This window comes from Lissotriton vulgaris, chromosome 10 (assembly GCF_964263255.1).
Source record: "Lissotriton vulgaris chromosome 10, aLisVul1.2, whole genome shotgun sequence".
In the NCBI taxonomy this organism is placed as follows: Eukaryota; Metazoa; Chordata; class Amphibia; order Caudata; family Salamandridae; genus Lissotriton; species Lissotriton vulgaris.
The window spans coordinates 4,219,847-4,237,571 of record NC_141698.1 but is presented as its reverse complement, the minus strand read 5'-3'; the positions used below and the strand labels follow the sequence as shown (position 1 = coordinate 4,237,571).

General features: G+C 47.8%; 1 protein-coding gene across 1 annotated transcript in view; it reads right to left on the bottom strand.

The window, feature by feature from the left end:
* LOC147684285 (forkhead box protein P3-like) overlaps positions 1-17,725 on the bottom strand; it is a 123,142-nt gene that overhangs the window by 27,761 nt on the left and 77,656 nt on the right. Inside the window, exons 8-9 of the mRNA XM_086940153.1 lie at positions 11,406-11,574; positions 8,873-8,949 (exon numbers count right to left, since the gene is read on the bottom strand). Of these exons, the coding sequence (XP_086796279.1) occupies positions 8,873-8,949; positions 11,406-11,574 (246 nt within the window). The remainder of the gene's footprint in view (positions 1-8,872; positions 8,950-11,405; positions 11,575-17,725) is intronic.

The window sequence follows — 17,725 nt, the reverse complement described above, 5'->3', positions numbered from 1 at the left end:
ACGGAACAGTGACCCTCTTTTTTGGTTTGACAACTTGATCGTGGAGCACGGGCACTGGACCATAATTAGCTCCCGGTCCCCCTCCTCTTTTGTTGACACAGTGGATCTAATACCCACTTATCATCCAATCAAAAATTGCCCAGCATTAAGGAAGATATGTAAGGGGGTGTGCAAAGAAAGGGCATTTCTACAAAGTGTTCAGAACCACGCACACCAAGAAAGTATTCACAGTGGAAGAGTTTAAACTGTAGGAAATTTCCGATGAGAACGAGCTGATGGAAAATTTGGTGTACTTGTGGCCATCAGCCATAAGGAAGCAGGAAAGAATGAACCTAGAGGCTGTGTCGAAGTAAATGGACAGAGGGTTGAAATGCTCGTTGACACCGGGTCAAGAATGACTATACTAAAGGACACTCATAATGTTCTGGAATGCAAAACACCACTAGAAGCCAGCAGAATAGTTTCTGGAGCTTATAGAGGCCACACAATTAAACTCTTGAGCGTTTAAATAGATCTGGCATTCAACGAGAAAAGTAGTTTTAGAAAACTCTTTGTGGTGGATTACAATGTGAACATTATTGGATGGCTAGAACAACAAAAACTGAGAATGATGATAAATCCACGTCAACTACCTGCTGTGTTTAGTATCCAAGAGGACAGGCTGGATACTATTCTTGAAGAATAGAAGGAGGTGTTTTGTGGGAAGCTAGGATGCTAAAGGGATTTCAAGCACTAAATAATTATAAAAGTTAATTCACATCCAGTTTTGTCTGGAAAATACCCTTATCAGCCAGAACCAAAGTTGAAGCCATACTCAAGGATTGGCGTGACAGTTGAATAATACAACCAGTCAACGCCTCAGCAGGGCTTTCAGCTGTAGTCATGGCAAAGAAAAAGAATGGCTCTATTCACTTATGCATTGATCTTTGGCAACACAACATTCATGTAGTAACAGACTGTCAGCCGTTACCTTTGATAAACTGAATGGGGATGACATTGAAGCAAGCTAAAATGTTTATGACCCTGGATTTTAGTTCAGTTTAGTCCAGTTTATCCTCAAATTCATCCTGAAGGGGCGTACCAGTTTTGTAGATTACTTTTTGGGTTATGTTCTGCATCTGCTATCTTCTGTGTAACAAAACAAATGTTTGCGGGCACGGATGGTGTAAGGACATTTCAGGATGATATACTGATTTACAGTAAGACAATTGAGGAACATTTATCCATACTAATACAAGTGCTACAAATAATTCAGGTTAGCGGTCTGACTTTACAGAAAAACAAATGAACATTTTTCAAAGGAACAGTGGAGTACCTTGGGCACCTCATCGATGAGCACGGTATTCGTCCATACCCACCCTTAATAACAGCAATCACAAAGTCACCCACTCCGTGTAACAAAGAGGAATTGTCGTCTTGCTTGGAGATGTGTGAATTCCATTCTGAATTCATACAGAACTATGCCGTTAAAGTGGAACCTCTGCAGATATTGATAAAGGAGGATGCTGAATTTGAGTGAATGATGAGTGTGAGAGCTGCATGAGAGAGATCAAGAAAGAACTTGAACTTGCATCGAACCCTGCAGTTATTTGTCGAAAAATCACAAAGCATTGTAACAACTGATGTGAGTCAAGCTGGATAGAGGCGGTACTCAGTCGGAAATCAGAAACAGGCAAAAAGAAGCCATTGCCTTTGCATCACGAAAACAAAGGGGATCAGGGCCCAAATATTCAGTAACTGAACGAGAGCTATTAGCTTGTCTTTGGGCAGTCACTAAAATTGACATTTTTTGGGGTGTAAAGAATGTATTATTCGTTGAGTACAGATCACAAACCTCTTGTTAGCATTTTTGAAGGAAGTGGATCAGGAAGGACATCACACAGAGTAGCTAAGTTACAAGTGTAACAAATCAAAATGGAACATTCCTCCAGAAGGCTGATCATTCCTGCTGAATATGTGTCACAAGCCCACTTGACAATGTATCAGACTGCGATGATACTGAGGAGGACGATGGTTTACAGGTTGCATGTCTGTTTGACTGTGACGGTGCTAATTGTATCATCACGAAGAAATAATGGGTGGCGGCTGCCAGTAATGACAATGTTTAACAGAAGTTAAAAGATATATTGTTAAGGGGTGGGCCTGTGAAAAAAACTGAATGAAGTCACCATGCCGTTTTGGAAAATAAGAGCTGATATCACCATAATTGTTGAAATCATCTTACGTGGAGACACCTTAATTGTGCCCCCAGTATGGAGGGGAAAGTTCGTATCCTTGGCTCAAAAAGGCCATGTGGGTATGACTGGAACAAAAAAAAGAACTAAGGGAAAGGCATTGGTGGCCCTCAATGGACAATGACGTAGCCATGTATGTCAGTTGGTGTACCATTTGTAACAATGCTGTTAAAACTGTGGTTAAGCATAACTACCCCATGACCTTTTTACTGAGTTACCCGAAGGTCCTTGGATAAAAGTCGGGATTTACTTCATAGGACCCCTTGACATGTGTCATGTTCTGTTGTAATTGATTATTTCAGCAAATGGATTGAAGCCAGATTTGTGTCATATCCGATTACATTGATGGTACTCACATTCCTTGTTATGTTATGTTATGTTATGTTATGTTACGAGCATTTATTACGCGCACAGCTGCTCCAGCAAAGGAGCGTCCCGGCGCCTGACAAGGGAGCAACATAACATAACTTAAAAGAGTGGACTGATAAAAGGGAAAAAACTAAGGGAACAGAAAAGTCTTGACAGCCCTGCGAAATGAGAACAAATCAGCAAGGGTACGTATTTCAAATGGTAGGGCATTCCACAGGACAGCAGCACGTACACGAAAAGAACGTCCCCCAGCCCGACTACGCTTAAACCGTGGAACTACTGCTAGTTCAAGGTCCGATGAGCGTAGTGAGCGACATGGAACATAGGGAGACAAAAGGTTCTGAAGAATCTGAGCAGGGGAACCTTTAAGGATCTTGTGGGACATGCAAAGCACTTTGAACTGGATCCTCTGCCTAATCGGCAGCCAATGAAGAGAGCGCAAGGTGTTAGAGACGGAGCAGAACCTGGGTAAGCCTACGACTGCTCTGGCAGCTGCATTTTGCACGCGTTGGAGGCGAGTGAGTTCGGTCTGGTTTATCCCTATCAAAAGGGAGCTGGCATAATCAAGCCGAGACATCACCGTCGCCTGTACCACGAGCTGTCTAGTCGAGGCGTCGAAGAATTTAAGTACAGGTCTCATGCTGCGCAGGATGCCAAAGCAGCAGGCCGCAGTGTGTTTAGTGTGGCAGACAAAGCTAAGGGTAGGATCTAACCACACCCCTAAGTTTTTTATCTCCGAGACCGGAGTAGGGGTGGGACCTAGCTCTGAGGGCCACCATGCATCGCCCCAGAGTTCTGCTTGTTTGCCGAAGACCATAATTTCTGGGTTTTTTTGCGTTTAGTTGGAGACAGTTGGAAGTCATCCAACTGGCAACCGCCCGAAGTCCATCCTGGAATCTTGGGGCCTCCATCTCTGAATCCCCGCTGATCGTGACCGCTAGCTGAGTGTTGTCAGCGTATGACACCATGGTCATACCCCACTGCTTGACGACCTCAGCCAGCAGCCTCACGTAAAGATTGAACAACGTGGGACTCAGCGAGGATCCTTGCAGGACCCCAAGGGCCAGGGGATGTGATTTGGACTGATGGGGCGGAACGGCCACGCAGAAAGAACGGTCAGCAAGGAAAGAGCGGAACCACTGAAGAGCGGAGCCAACCACGCCCGCTTCCTCCAGGCGCTGCAGAAGAATCCCGTGCGAGACTGTGTCAAAGGCGGCGCTCAGATCTAATAAAACAAGCGCCGCCGTTTGACCCGCATCAAGCACAGCGCGAAGATGCTCCACCATAAATAGGAGGGCAGTCTCCGTGCTGTGGCCGGCTCGGAATCCATTCTGCGTGTCATCCAGAATGTTAGTACGCGAGAGATGGTCTGTGAGGGCGATATTAACATGCGCCTCCGTGACTTTAGCCGGCCAAGGAAGGAGCGATATCGGCCGATAATTCTCTGGTTTGCTGGTATCGAGAGAAGGCTTCTTCAGAATGGGCATTACCACTGCCTGTTTCCACTAGGGAGGTACCAGACCAGATGTGAGCGAGATGTTAATCAAAGAGCAGACTGGCAAAAGATTGGAAGATGCCAAGTCTCTAAACACCGCAGGCTTTAATGGATCTACCGGAGACCCTGACTTAACTTGATGGGCCAGTATCTTAAAACTTTCCGGTGTAAGGCAGGGAAGAGAATCTAAAACAACCTGCCTTGGAGGGCTTTGAAACCCTTCACCAGAGGGCGTGGCCGTGGGAAAGGCTCTATAGATGGTATGAACCTTAAGGAATTATTTTGTAGGGGAGGGTTTCCACGCCAATTGGCCAGTGAAATGAAATAAAAATGAAATGAAAATGTGTTTTGTAAAGCGCGATTAGCTGCCCAGAGGCGTCCAAGCGCTAAAGCTAACAGTGTATAGACAACTGGGCAAGTGACAGAAACAAACGAACAACGGGGTATAATTTGTGTCTGAAGAATTGGTTATTGGAAAAGAATATATTAGGTTGTCCCTGTAACATCCCCAAAGCAATGAGAAACCATTCAAATGCCATTAAAGTCCCACATCCAGATTGAAGTGGCTCTTAGAACTAGATTGTGGTCGTATCGCACTACTCGGCACAACACCACGGGCAGGACCCCCTTGGAATGGCTCTGGGGTAGATTAGCCGTCACGCAACTGCAGCCCTACCGGCCATTAGTGGGGAAAATGGGAGAACGAAAACATTGTGGATAAATATATCACAATGTGACACTTGGTTCAGAACCGTCAAATGCATGTGTGCATTAACCGTGATGCAGGAAATGCGGTGAGGTGAAGTCTGTGTGTGTCGGTGACAAGTTGAGAGTAGGATAGCAAAACACGAGTGATTATGAGCAAGTACAGTGAACCTAGACATGTGATCGAAACTAGAGGTACCACCGTCTTAATGGACAATGGTGGAATGGGTGAACATTGCCAGCATTAAAAACCGCGGAGCCTTGGAACAATACTGAAGCTGTTCGAGATGGTGAGCCAGTGATGGTTGATGATGTTGACGGTGGACAGCGAGGTGAGATGCGGCGTGCAGGTATGAATGGTGAAGGGTCTATCGTTGCTTCCTCATCCACGGATGGAGCCAAGATCGCTGGCAACGTCCTGGCTCCACCTATGGGCTTTCAAAAGTATGTAATGAACTAACGGTTGATGAAAGGGAGAAGATGTGATATCCTGCAGTGCCTTGTACCTGTCTCTGTCCTACATTCTCCTGTCTCCCCCCCTGTCCTTCCTTCCTGTTGTGTGTGTGCACGCGGGGAGCCGCTCGCCAGGGGTCTGGGATATAAAGGTTGGTGGGTGGGATCAGAGCATTAACGGGCATTTGTGATTGGCCTGGTGAAAGTAAACGACATGAATCCTCCTTTGTCTCCTCGCTATCAAAAACGCCAGCAGTGGAGCCCTGTCATGGGTCCCAGAGGGTGAAGAGTCTTCCCTTTCCTACAGGACGTCAGTAACTCGCAGCCGTTCTTCGCTGACCCTCAGGGTATCCTGGCACCACCCACCGGGGTCTGAAGGTGGTAACCCTGCCGGGGAGGCATGGATCCTGGCCAGTGCGGGCTCGACACACTGCAGGGGAGAGCCAGGCCACGGGCTCGGATACAAGGAAGCAAAGTCTATGTAGATATGTGTGACCGATGCAGACCGCGTGCAAACTGCGGGTGCAAAACAAACACTGGGCAGAGCGTGTGTGCCAGGCACCAGGTCTGTTTCAACAGCTTTACTGTGGTTTTCTTGGCACCGGACCTTTAAGACCGTGCATCTGACACAATCACAACACACTAAGGGGGAGATTTTCCAAAAAGTCACGCAGTGCAGCCCCGCGAGGCTGTGCTGCGTTGCACGACTCGGAGGGAGCAGGAGAGCGATATATCTTCAGGGATATGGCTCTCTCCTCCCCTTGCCCTTGCACCGGCGCTGATTTCAGCTGCCGTGCACCATGCACAGCGCTAGGGTGTGTGGATGAGTGTGGCATAGGTTTTTTATAAAATACAAAGGCCAGGCACAATGCAAAGCTTTTCCCACTTTGCATCTGTGCTGCACAGAGCAGCACACACGCAAAGTCAGAAAAGCACGGACAAATGAAAGCATTTCTCCTGTTAGTGTCTCTTTTGAAGGGGCTTTAACTTGTGGCACAAACATGTTTACAAATCTTTGTAAATAAGGTTTTGCGTCAAAAGGCATGGGTTGTTGCATGGGAACACACACAGGTACCCCCGTGTAACGCCCCCTCAGTGCTAAGTAATGTAAAGCAGTGCTTTGCGCTACTTAGAGGGCGCAATCCAGCACAAAACACGTTTTGCGCTGGAAAGAATATACCCCCCAAAAAATGGCACTGGTTAGGGTCCCTTTGGTGACACTAAACCAGTGCAAAAGGTTTCAGAATCTCCCCCTAAGATTATGGAAGAAGGCGCAGTAAACTTCTTTTCAGCAGAATTAGCTATTGGAAGTCACAGACCAAAGCCCTGATCTGAGGTCGAAATGTTAGTGTTTTCGAGCAACAGTGCTTTGTAACGGTGTTGGAAATGGGATTCCCAGTTGGCTGAGGGTTGCACCAAAGCCAAGCAGGAGCCCCCACTTCCAAGGAAAGGGGGGGGGTACTCTCCCAAAAATAACCCCTGCTCACCCTTATGGTAACGTAGCACGAGCAGACAGGCTTACTTCAGAGGCAGTGTGTAAGGAGTTTATGACAACATACAGTAATACAAGAGACCCACTACAGATGGACACTACGCAGGTTTTATGTAAAAATATCCGTTTCTTGATATAACTTTATCACAAGACCAATCACGATAAAGAAAATCCCCAATATTAAAAAAAAGGGGGTTGAGTCTTATACAAAAAAATGCTTAGGTTGTTTTAGTTCAGGTCAGGGTAGGGTAAGCCTTTAAGCAGCGCCACTTGTACTCACAGTGTCTCAAGATAACTGTGGAATAACGGAGAACAGGGACCCTTCACCTGGGGCGACTTTAAACACAAGACCAGGCCCCTTCAGCTGGGGCGACGTTGAACAAAAGACCAGGCCCCTTCAGCGGGGGCGACGTTGAACAAAAGGCTAGGCCCCGTCATCTGCGACGACGTTGAACAAATGACCGGGCCCCTTCAGCTGGGGCGACGTGGAATGGCAAGGCTGCACACAACTTGTGCGGGTGGTCGGTACGAGGCATACCGGACGATCTGGTTAAATACGATGCGCACCGGCTGGGGAGTGTAGACAGTACGAGGCGTACTGTTTGAGGATACATACAAGGCGCACCGGCTGGTGCGAGGAGACAGGACGAGGCGTACTCGATGCTGTTTGAAAGCTGCAGTACGAAGCGCACGGCTGGTGCGTGCGATGAGTACGAGGCGTACTTGATGCTGTTTGAAAGCTGCAGTACGAAGCGCACCGGCTGGTATGTGCGATGGGTACGAGGCGTTTGAGCCCCGACAAGGTCAGTAGGGCTCTCGAAGTGGCTAGGTCTTGGAGCTGCGACGAAGTCAGCAGGGCACTTGAAGTGGTGAGGTCTTGGAGCTGTGACGAAGTCAGCAGGGCTCTTGAAGTTGCGAGGTCTGGAGCTGCGATGAAGTCAGCAGGGCTCTTGAAGTTGCGAGGTCCGGAGCTGTAATGAAGTCAGCAGGGCTCTTGAAGTTGCACAGTCTTGGAGCAGCGACAAAGTCAGCAGGGCTCTTGAAGAAGTTGCGTTCGGCGCTTCCAGTCTGCCAGTGACGAGGGGTCACCGGGAAGTGCTCAAGCGGCGGCTGGCACTCCATACCCACAGCAAGGGGTTTCAGGGGAAGGCAGGAAGGTGAAGCCTACTGCTCCTGAGACTTCCGTCAGGGGGCCCGCTCAGTCCAAGGCCCTTGGAGATCTTCCTTTTCTCAAGCCTTGAGGCCAGTTCTTTTTCTTTAAAGTTCTCTCCTCCTGCAGTCCAGCAGACTTCTGGAGTTTTTCCAAAGTTAGTCTGCTTCTCTAGGGCAAGGGTCTTTCCTTTATACCAAAAATTGCCTTTGAAGTCTTTGATGTAGGCAGGGAGTTCCCCTCCCCAGATCCTGGTGGTGGGTGTCCCCAGTCATGGGACGCCTCACTCTTTGAAGCAGGGAGGCAGGGTCATCAGCCGCCCAGCAGGAAGCGGGGTCAGCCTTGTGAAGAGCAGGACACAGCCCTGAAACTACTCCTCCCCCTGATCTAAAATGCAGAGACAGCTAACGCCAGATGCTGGAGTTTCCCCAGACCTGTCACGATCTCCAGATGGTGAATACACATTCCAGCAGCACCCAGCAAGAGTGGACGAGGAACCCGTCACTTCCTAAAAACACTATTTCCAAACTCAGACGGTAGAAATCATCCATCCTCAAGAGTGCACTAATTAATTCTGAATTCAGGGACGCTAGTCTGATATTTTTACCATGTTCCCTGGGTCAGATAAATAATAAGAGGTAATAAGCAAAAGCTGCCCATTCTGGCCTAAGGGAGACAGGTATCCTTACAATAATAAAACGAAGATGGCGGTAATTCATCACTAGGTCAAGCCACACACATCAGGGCACGACCTGCCGTCAGCTGACAACGCACCCTGCCCAAGGGCCGACCATAGGGGCGTCTGATATGTAGCAAAGGAACCCAAATAGGTTAGAGAAAAGGGTAAATATCTCTCAAAGTTTAGGGGTTAACCTTTAAAAGAGGGCCAGGTCCAACAAAGTGCTATTGCAGCATGTTTTACATCTGTGGCCTGTTTACCCCCAGCAAGAGGAGCCCGGAGTCTGTGCACTTACCCATCGGATGAGGGCCGCGTAGGTACCGGGGGGTCGCACCGGGTCCACCTTATAGTACTGTGCATTGTGGAGCAGATCTGTGGGGGCAGAAGAGAGAGCTCCCGTCAGACCCTGGCAGCGGTGGACCCCTCCCTCGCCGGACGCCCACCCCACGTATTCACCCACCTACATGAGCCGCCCACAGTGCACTGGGACCCCAGCCCCGCCCACCTGTCCAGGGGGAACAGGACAGCACAGCATAGCACAGCACAGGACAGCACAGCACAGGGTAGGTCAGTACAGCACAGGACAGCACAGCACAGGAGAGGACAGCACAGCACAGGGCAGCACAGGGCAGACAGTGCAGGACAGCACAGGACAGCACAGGGCAGGACAGAACAACAAAGCACAGCACAGGACAGCACAGAACAGCAAAGCACAACACAGGGCAGCACAGGACAGCACAGCATAGCACAGCACAGGACAGCACAGCATAGCACAACACAGGACAGGACAGGGCAGCACGGGGCAGCACAGGGCAGCACAGGACAGCATAGCACAGCCCAGGACATGACAGCACAGGACAGCACAGGGCAGCACAGCACAGGACAGCACAGGGCAGCACAGGACAGCACAGGGCAGCACATGGCAGCACAGGGCAGCACAGGACAGGGCAGACAGTGCAGGACAGCACAGGACAGCACAGGGCAGGACAGAACAACAAAGCACAGCACAGGACAGCACAGGACAGCAAAGCACAACACAGGGCAGCACAGGACAGCACAGCCTAACACAGCACAGGACAGCACAGCATAGCACAACACAGGACAGGGCAGGGCAGCACGGGGCAGCACAGGGCAGCACAGGACAGCATAGCACAGCCCAGGACATGACAGCACAGGGCAGCACAAGACAGCACAGGGCAGCACATGGCAGTACAGGGCAGCACAGGGCAGCACATGGCAGCACAGCACAGGACAGCACAGCACAGGACAGCATAGCACAGCCCAGGAGATGACAGCACGGGGCAGCACAGGACAGCACAGGACAGCACAGGACAGCATAGCACAGCCCAGGAGATGACAGCACAGGGCAGCACAGGACAGCACAGGACAGCACAGGACAGCCCAGGACATGACAGCACAGGGCAGCACAGGGCAGCACAGGACAGCACAGGACAGCACAGGGCAGAACAGGACAGCACAGGGCAGCACATGGCAGTACAGGGCAGCACATGGCAGCACAACACAACACAGGGCAGCACAGGACAGCACAGGACAGCATAGCACAGCCCAGGAGATGACAGCACGGGGCAGCACAGGACAGCATAGCACAACCCAGGAGATGACAGCACAGGGCAGCACGGGGCAGCACGGGCAGCACAGGACAGCATGGGGCAGCACAGGGCAGCACAGGACGGCATAGCACAGCCCAGGAGATGACAGCACAGGGCAGCACAGGACAGCACAGGGCAGCACAGGACAGCATAGCACAGCCCAGGAAATGACAGCACAGGGCGGCACAGGACAGCACAGGGCAGCACAGCACAGGACAGCACAGCACAGCCCAGGAGATGACAGCACAGGGCAGCACAGGACAGCACAGCACAGCCCAGGAAATGACAGCACATGGCAGCACAGCACAACACAGGGCAGCAAAGCACAGGACAGCACAGCAGGCCTTTTCCATCTGTGCCCTAGGGTCAGGAACCGCTTCTTGTATCTATCAGGACACCCTGGCGCTGCTGTGATTGTGTGCGTTTGCATTGTGGTTGTTCTGCAGGTGTGTGTTTGCAGTGCTTGTTTGCATGTGTGCATGCCCACGGTTGTATGTGATGTTTCTCAGTTAGCCGAGCGGTGCATAAGCACACTGCACATGTGGTGCGTCCAGGCCCTGCGTGTCATGCACACGAGTCAGGAGCTCTCTTTGTAGAACAGATTCCCCGATATTTGTTCATGTTTTAGGGTGTGGGGGGCAGGGGGTTGTACATTAATAGGGATTTCAGTAAATTCCCTGCATTCGTGTCTACCATGGGAATTCAGCCTCTGTTTGCAGTAACACACATGTAGCAATAGTTTGGACAGCTCTAACATACATGTGAAAGCATTTCTAGCTGTGCCTGCAGTTCTCGGTTTGTTTCAAGGGCAGAGAAATGTTGGCTTTTTGCAGATGTAACCAGGCTGGTAAAATGCAGACCAGGGGGCGCCTCTATATCTTCGTGCATGTGGGAAGCTCCGTGCTGCGTGCACATCTGTGTGCTGCAGTGGTGAGTCGGTGGGGAGGGGTGGGGGCAGACACACACATGCTTCTCTAGAAGGTTTCACTATAGTTCTGCAGCTTATGGGCTGAATTGTGATTTTATGTATGTAGCGCTTCGCGCCCCAGAGGAGGCGCACTGGGGTTGGCAGCTGGTTGCACCATGAGGTAGTGCTTGGTTGTGGCCTCGGTGGGAAGTGAACCCGCAAAGCTCTACATTTCACTGGCTGGTCCCTCTGGCATGATCTCTGCCTTCAGTATAAAGTGTTGAAGAGGGAACCACGCCCCGTGACGTCACCTTGGAAAAGACTGGCGCCCCCTCTCTGCCACAGGGGCTTCTTCCATTCCAGGGGGGTCTCCGCCCCGCTCCTCTGGGGGGTCCTGGAGGCCTCCATGCTGAGCTGGGTGGGGGGTGCCGAAGTGTCCCTGGGGGGTCCCTCGCCGGCCCCCACATCACTGACAGGTCCCTGAAAAGAGAAGAAAGACCGAGTCATCGTTTGCCATTGGAGACCCCAACGCACCAGACCCTTCAGCGACACCTGCCCCGGCCAGAGGGGGGCGCTTCAGTACGAGGCAGGGGTAAAGGGCATCTGTCCGGGTACCAGGCGAGACTGGGGCAGGGCAGCATCGCTGCCAGTCACTGAACCAGGCAACAAGCCAGAGCCAGGGGTCTTCCCTGGGCCCTGGAGCGGTCAGTGGCGGGGGTCTGGGCCCCTGGTCAGTCTGTGGCCCCCACGGCAGCCTCAGGCCTCGGCACTGCCCTCCCTCTGACCAGCTCACTCCTTTTCCATCGCTGACTCCCAGTGGTGGTGAGGGGGGGCAGTCAAGGCTCCCTCCTGGAGGGGCAGAGGGTAAGGAACTAAGAGCATGGAGGCTATTATAGCGCCTACATAGGGAGATGCCCACTGCAGTATCATGGGGCATATTATCAAGCGGCAGAGATAATTATCGCTGGGTGCACCAGGGTGAAAAATGTTATCGCCGGCTATCGCTGGTTATTATCGCCATGCTAGCGCTGTATTAACAACGCATAGTGCAATGGCGATAATTATTCCTGCGATAGCGGTGTTTTCCATGGAACATCGCTGGTTTTCCAGCGATGTTCCATGGAAAATGGCGATAACCTTGCAGATACGACTCTGTGGTCGTATCAGCATAATCCACCCCCAATGGTAAGTATACCCAAGTCAGCATTTTTGCAGACTTAAGTTTTTGGCAAAAACCACGGTTTTCGCCAAAAACGAACGTCTGCAAAAATGCGTAGGCGTCCTTGTAAATATTGCGATGTGCACATTGTAGTGTAGTTCCTAGTTTCCCACTAGGCCCTGCGCATTGGAATAACATAAACAGTAGTATCGACGTGGAACTGCGGATATTCCAGGCCTCCACTGACTATGCTAAACTTAATTGGGTTGTGTTACCAACTAGCTCAGAGGTCACTGGAAACTTTCTTCTCTGCATAGGAAGTGATCAGCTTCCTTGGCACAGACAAGAAGGGATTCAGTTTTCCAACAACCGTGCAACATGACAACTTTGCTCCTCAGATCAAGAGTCGATCTCTAGGGTCGTGTGAAACAATAGACATAGATTTCACTCAGTCAGTCTGGTGCAGTTTACTTTCACAATATGTAGAGAATAGAGAGACGGGCGTTTATCAATAAAGGTTGACATTTATTGAACAGTCTTTCTTCTCGTACAAGAGAAATGTATTGCCACAATTGCAATAACTGTTATTATAAAAAGTACGTACAGTAAGATAAGAATTGCGAAATAGAACTGTAAAAGCATTGATATGGTTTCTTAGCCATACAATGGTTTAAAAGTAATAAAACATATATACAGTCATATATACATTAGGCTAACAAACTCAACTGGTGCTTCTAACTAAGCCTACCCCGGTGTGCCTGACCTAAGCCTAACACGTGAGAAGGGGAGTAAGTAAGTAGCTTAAGTTAAGTTGGTTTTGCCAAGGTTTGTTTCAAGAATTCTCTTCTAAGGGTTTAGTCAACACCATACCTCTGAATAGAATGATGGAGGATTGGTATCTCCTTCAGGGGTCTCTCTCGATATCCCAGTCACCTGCGAGGGTAAACTGGAAGCGCCGGGACTGGATTTCTCTGCACGAGAAAGGCAGCGGCTTCTTTCAGCGCGTCGGGAGGAAGGAGGGGTGACAGCGTCCGCGGGCAGCTGGGCTGGATGTCTTCGCAGAGGACGGCTGCACGGCTCCTCAAGCGTACTGAACCACAGTTCGCGCTGTAGCGGCGATAATGGTAATCAGTAGCTTCACCACCACAGGATAGCAGGCTGCAGCGACAGAGTGCTAGTTTTTACCAACACTGGTCATGCAGGCAGCTGGCATCAGCAACAGTAGCTCTCGCTCAACAACAGCTAGCTTCGCTCTCACATTGCTTAAGGCAACGTTGGTAATATTTATACCTGACAGGTGCCGGGTTTGACGCAAGTTTGCTGGACATAAGACGTCAATAAAAGATGTCACTAGGAAGTGGCAGCTATCAGTTGCTCATTAGAGTTCTATTACTAATCAAAACATAGCAAGCGGGGATTTCCAGGTTTTGCTAAGTTTTTATCTTGTTGAAGAACTCGGAGTGTTATCTAGGAATATCAGATAGTGACTGCTGCTCTGTCATTGCACTAATTGGTTGCAAAGGAAGTAGCAGAGAGTCATGCTGGAATGTGGCTCTGTGGCTCTGCTCGTGTGAGGCCAGAGATGACTTTTCAGAAAATCGCACTTGAACGGTTATGCCAATATAGGGAATAAAGGGCTTTATAGCCGAATAGGGGCATAAGGTCACAGTATCGATCAGGAACCTAGATAAGCACATGACACCCACTCCACGAATTCATGTCCATCAAAATTACTAAAACTAAGCAATTAGATGCATGTGTAACAATGTGTAACATAGCCCACCCCAAAATACATAAATGCATTCGAAAATAGGCGTACTTGTAATACATGGAATTTAGGTACTGTACGTAGTTTTAAAAGCATAGTAATCATTCAAAAAATTATTGCATATAAAATCAATGAACGATTATGCAAAGAGAATTACACATGAAGTATCTCTGACAGAAGAAATGCGAGATAAATCATCACATAAAAATGTATTGTAATAACATGTGTGCTAGAGGCTGGTGTAATGTTGTTATGTCTCTAGAAGTGTTTAGAAATAGAAGTGTGAAGCTTCTGTTCTCTAAGAATAGTTTTTACGTTAAGCAAAGAATTGTTCGTGCCAAAAAAAGTAAAAGGGTCAATATTCGAAAAATTGTCCAATTCAAAGAAAAATCAGTTTACCAAAGCTCCTGGCAGTTTTTGTTGATCAAAACTGAAGGCCGAATCCAGAGTTCATAGGAACGCTGTGTGTCGGAAAGCTTTTCAAAAGTTATTGTTTCTCTATGGGTGAGAACATCGTATCAGACAGGCTCGCAAAGAATTGGTCTACAAAATCAGGTGATAGTTCAACCAAATTAGATAGCGCTGAAACTTGGCAGGTGTGAGAATGATTGCTGTCATCGAAGGCAGGATCAGCAATGCTCACAGAATGTTGTACCTGGATGATGTTGCTTTTGTCACTCGCTCCACTGTTACCACTTGGCTGTAGTACAGGAGTCTCCACGAATGCCGTCATCAGGATTGGTAGCCGCTGGGGACAACACAATGCGTGAGCCGTTATTGGACTTAGCAAAGTATCGGCGTCCATTGGTACTGCTGATGGAAGTGAAAGACAGATGTCCAACACGCATTCCTCGCCGCAAAGCATACACCGTAGCACAGGTAAAATGCAATTTTGCCATATCGGTCTGAATGAAAGGAACCAGGTCATGTTTAGATCTCTCAGCCTGGCCAATCCGAGGACGTTAGTTATCCTGTCCCTGTAGCGCATTGCTAGGATTGTCTCTTCCATTCCCATGGGAGCTATGTCTGAGCCGAGGCTTGCCATAACGAAGCAGGAGGGTCAAAAATAGAATCCCTGCGATGAGTCCCAAAAATAGTGGAATACCACCAAAGATGGAGTGCACAAAATTAGGAAAGATTCCCAAAATTGCCTGGAAGGGTGTTAGCAGTCCCGTAAAGACTGTCTTAAATATGCCTGGGATGCTCGTGGCACTAGACATGTTAAGGAGTTGGTCGAGCATTTGTACGAAATGCACGGGGCAATTTGTTGATAAAAGGTCATGAACCTCAGTAGCCGTCCTTGCGACTAGAAGATCATACGTCTCTTTAGATGACGTTAAAGGCACTGTTGTCTGTAAAAGCACAGATTTCATTTTGCTTAATGTATCAATTCGTATAGAATAGAGATTCAGACGAGGCCAGATGGGAGTCACTATGTCTGGAGGCCCGCTCGGGAACAATGCTTGCATACAGCATTTGACCATGGACGTTACTTCTACTAGATAACTTAGTCCGGGCGCGAGGCCACAGCACCTGTGATCCGTTCTTAGAATGTAACTCCCGTTTGCGAGTTGCATAAAGAAGGGCTCTATCTGAGTTGCAGGTGTGACTAGCTGGTGGCATGAAAGGTTGTTTGAATTTCCATCACATGCTCCGTGTAAATTAATACCCTGACACAAAAGTATACCGCTTAGTGAGTGTTTACAGTTGTCACCACTAAGAAATACATTTTTGTCACTGTCACTATAGCAAGAATGAGTGTATGGTAATTTCCATTCGGATTTAATATATCCTTTACCCAATTGTTCATACTGGCCAGCAGGTATGTATTCAAGGCACTTATGAAATCGGAAAGTTGTTATCGGAATTGTGATAATTCCGTGTATTATCCATTCAATGACAGGACTCTCTGACATTGTCAATGGTAATCTCTCGAGTTTCTCGATGCTCAAAATTGTATAGTCTGCTCCTTTCTGTGCCAAACTGATCTGTTTATCAGTAAGGTTAAAAATGGAAAACAATGACGTTGTGTTAATTAAACGCCAAGGCACATAGCCTGAACGAAGATTTTGCAGCGTCCAGCCTAGTTCTATAATAGAGCGTAGTTGAGACTGGCCATGTTGTAACATTAGCAAATCTCTGTCTATCACATCAAAGGCAGAGGATACAATATTGTCCAAAGAATATATTCTGGAAGACAGAGTCATTAACCCATTGTCTACCACAGAAAGTGATTTCTCCAAATTAATACGATCAATTTCTCGTATTTTTTCAGCAGTTTCAATTTGCTTTACTTTCCAAGCCTCGTTGTAAGCAGCATAGATACTGGTCGCTATGAAACGCTTTTGACGCTGTTTGCGTGGTCCAAGAATGAAATCGCGCAAATCAGCACCATCTTTTAATAAAGACAAGTGTTGCTTAATTTCAGCCAGTGTGGATGTAGCTAGCCATTCTAGGCAGAGTTTACCTACACTGTATGTTGTTATTATTCCTGGATGTTGTCTCTGGGAATATCTTGAGTCTAATCTGGTCATTTTTAAACCCTGTGTTTTATTCAGGAATCTATCTTGACAGCTATTTGTGTCTGTAGGCCAGATTAACCACTTTTTCCAATCAGGATGTGTTCTGTTGAAATGTAAAATGTGTGACACGTCTAACTCATTATCTGCAGTTGCATTCTCAGCTATTGGCTTTGGTATAGACGGTGTTTTCATTTCTTTGTTCTTAGCTAGGCCAAGACAGGATGTTTGGTGTACAGTGTCATTTAAAAATAACATTTGTTCTGGTATCATGCAGGTTCTAAACAGTGCTTCTAAGCCTTGCACCTGCCAATCTTTTGTACCCCAAATTGTTTTCGTTTCAATATTATTTTTCCAATAATCAAAACCAAATTTCATCATTTTATCATAAAATGCTTCTGAATATATCAATTTTGAATTTGTCAGCATTGTTTTCATTCCTGTTTTCTCTAACAGTTTATAATAAAACGTTTCTGCATCACTGGTGTTAAACCCTGAAAAATATTTGAATTTCTCAAAAAATGCTTTAGAACTGCTTTTGGGTGGTGTAGAACAATGTTCCCATTGATTATACATAAAAACATTTCTAGGCTGTGCAGATTTATGCAAGTAATGATCCCCATAGTGGGTGTAACAGAATAACTGCTCATAACTAGATGAACCTTGTAAATAATCATGATCTGTGAATCTAGCAGACATTACTAAATCAGACATCATGTCATTAATACTGTTAAAGTCCCAATCATCAGAGAATGTACTTGGTGTAACAAAGTCACTTAAGGAAACCTTTAGTTGATGAGGATACTTCAGGATTTCGACCGGACCATAGATCTCATAGTCTGTTTTCTCCCATACTACCCCACCAGGTATTGGAATTGCTGTGACATTTACTGTTGACAGTTCTCTTTTCTTCACGTGGGATGATCTGTGTGGTTTCAGGACTAGGTTGATGTTCTGACTTGCTGTGTCCATTGTAATATATTTTCCTTCAATGAATTTTCCCAAACACAGTACCATGATGAGCCAAAGCAGGAGGAAAAATACACCTAGACCGAACCAGAACTCTAGCCAAGGGGAAACAAGGTAGATTTTCTTCAGTTGATGAAAGAGTTCCGTTGCTTTTTCTTTAAAAGATTTTTTTGTTTCTGGCATCACTTCGGGGTCGTTTTCATCTTCAGAGAAGTT